At 49.3% G+C, this 2002-nt stretch overlaps 1 protein-coding gene across 1 annotated transcript in view; it reads left to right on the forward strand.

Moving 5' to 3' along the window:
• The window catches only part of LOC113490948 (PHD finger protein 7-like), a 2051-nt gene extending 1887 nt beyond the window's left edge, over positions 1-164 (forward strand). Inside the window, exon 8 of the mRNA XM_026867566.1 lies at positions 121-164. Coding sequence (XP_026723367.1) covers positions 121-164 — 44 coding nt within the window. The remainder of the gene's footprint in view (positions 1-120) is intronic.
• Positions 165-2002: the final 1838 nt, after the last annotated feature.

A 2002-nucleotide genomic window follows, 5' to 3' on the forward strand; every position in this document is an offset into this window, starting at 1 on the left:
TACTCCCTTTCCTTTTCACTCAATCAGCTTTATGGGGCAAGGGACATATGGTGGTCTCAAAAATAGAACACAAATAATTAATTTTAAATGTTTGATATATTAATATTTGCTTATTTCTAGGCTTTTATATTGAGATAGAACAGTTCATCATGAACAGTAAATAAATTTCTGCCAAAAAATGTTAACCGTGGAGAAGTAGAAATCATATTAAAGTGCACAAGTGTTTCATGTTCCATTATATACCATATCATGTCTCATTATTACCTGGCATGACAATGCTGAGGCCTGCAAGAGTTACGACACTTCTTTGTTCTTATTATCATTCTTATGAAACTATCATCTGCAATTAGATGGAGAGGAGTTATGTTTAAACGGGCACAACAGCTCAGCTGTGCAGAGCTGCACAAACTGGATACAGAAATACACAACGATCACCTTGTTTATGGATTTATTCTCCATTATGCCTTTGTCAAACCTTGCTAACATCTCATCGCCCGAGAGAAACCCACTACTGCCACAGGATTTTCTCTGCAGTTACTGTTTTGGGCCACCCAGATTGACAGCTGACCACAAAAAAAGGTATTCCTACCCTTTTACTGCTACCTCTCATTGTCAGAGTCATTCAATCCCTTGAGTGGCTAGCGGTAGTGTTACTTGCTCCAGGCATCACAGTGAAGGAACTGTGCATATAGTTGCATTAACATTAAAGGGCACAGTATGGAGAATATATAGCCATACTTCATATATATACATATGTATATATATGTATATATAAACCCCCCCCAATTTAGCCAGCACATGTAAGAAAAAATCTTTTCTATATAAATGCAGAGCTCAGGATTTTTTATATCATCTCATACAGTAAAAAAATACTTTTTCACTCTTAGTAAACAACCTGCTTCCTGGGGGAATCGGTCTTTCAAGGTACTTTATTGATCAAGCTGTATGACTTTAAGGAAGCTAGAAAAGATGAGTTAGAGTTTTGTCTGGGATGTGGTCACCAGAGAGCTGCCCACCAGCCCCTGGACAGAAGAGCACACATCCTAATTAAAGGCAACACGTAAAAGCCCAAAACAGCAGAAGTCAAGATTCATTGGTGGCATCTGGCAAGTGACAAAGGTAGAGCAGCTTTTGGTAACAATTCCTTGAAGGGAAAGCCAGAGTTGATTGGCATCCCCGCTGGGAGGCTCTTACAGAGGAGACTGTTAAACTGCGTCAGCTGGCAGGTTTGGGCATTGTCTGGGAAATGTCAAACCCTGTCAAGTACCCCAGAGCTCTCTGCAGCCAGGCCCAGCGAGGGACTCCTGTGGGCTCCCCTCTGAGAACAGAGCTATGGGCCACCAGCCCTGCGACAGAAAACACCTTCTGAGCAGCGGGTGCAGAGAGTGCAGTGCCCTCAAACCCCAGAGCAGCCAGGTCAGCCCCCCAGACACCCAGCATCTCCCCGCAGCACCTGCAGCCACGTCTGCAGCCCAGCCCTGGTGTCAGGAGTCTGCTGGGGCTGGGCGGGTCAGCGCCCGCACATGGGGGTGGTGATGTCACCGTTCTACGGTGACCGCCAAAGCTGTCCCTGCCCGTCTATGGGGGGGTGATGTCACAATGGCCACGGTGACCCGCCAAAGCTGTCCCTGCCCATGTATGGGGGTCCTGATGTCACCACGGCCGCTGTGCCCCATGGCAACAAGCCTATAGCAAGGGTCGCTGGGCTCCAGCCGTGCGTCAGTGCGACCTGGGAGGTGAGGAGAGGGCAGGGGCGGGATGGGGCTGCTCGGGGGGTGCTGAGGGAGGAGTGGGAGGTCCCACACCTCGGGGTGCCAGGCCTGTGCTGAGAGCTGACCCGCGCCCCGCTTCTCCCTCAGAGTCAGCTGAGGAGCATCTGGGAGAAACACCCCGGTGCTGCTGGGACAGGGACGCTCCCAACGCTTGCTGAGGACGTGCGCCATGGCTGAGAGGCGAGAGGAGGAGGCCCCCCACTCGATGGAGCAGGGTAAGAGGAAAGTTT

This window comes from Athene cunicularia, unplaced genomic scaffold (assembly GCF_003259725.1).
Source record: "Athene cunicularia isolate RWA unplaced genomic scaffold, athCun1 SCF_76, whole genome shotgun sequence".
NCBI classification, from domain to species: domain Eukaryota; kingdom Metazoa; phylum Chordata; class Aves; order Strigiformes; family Strigidae; genus Athene; species Athene cunicularia.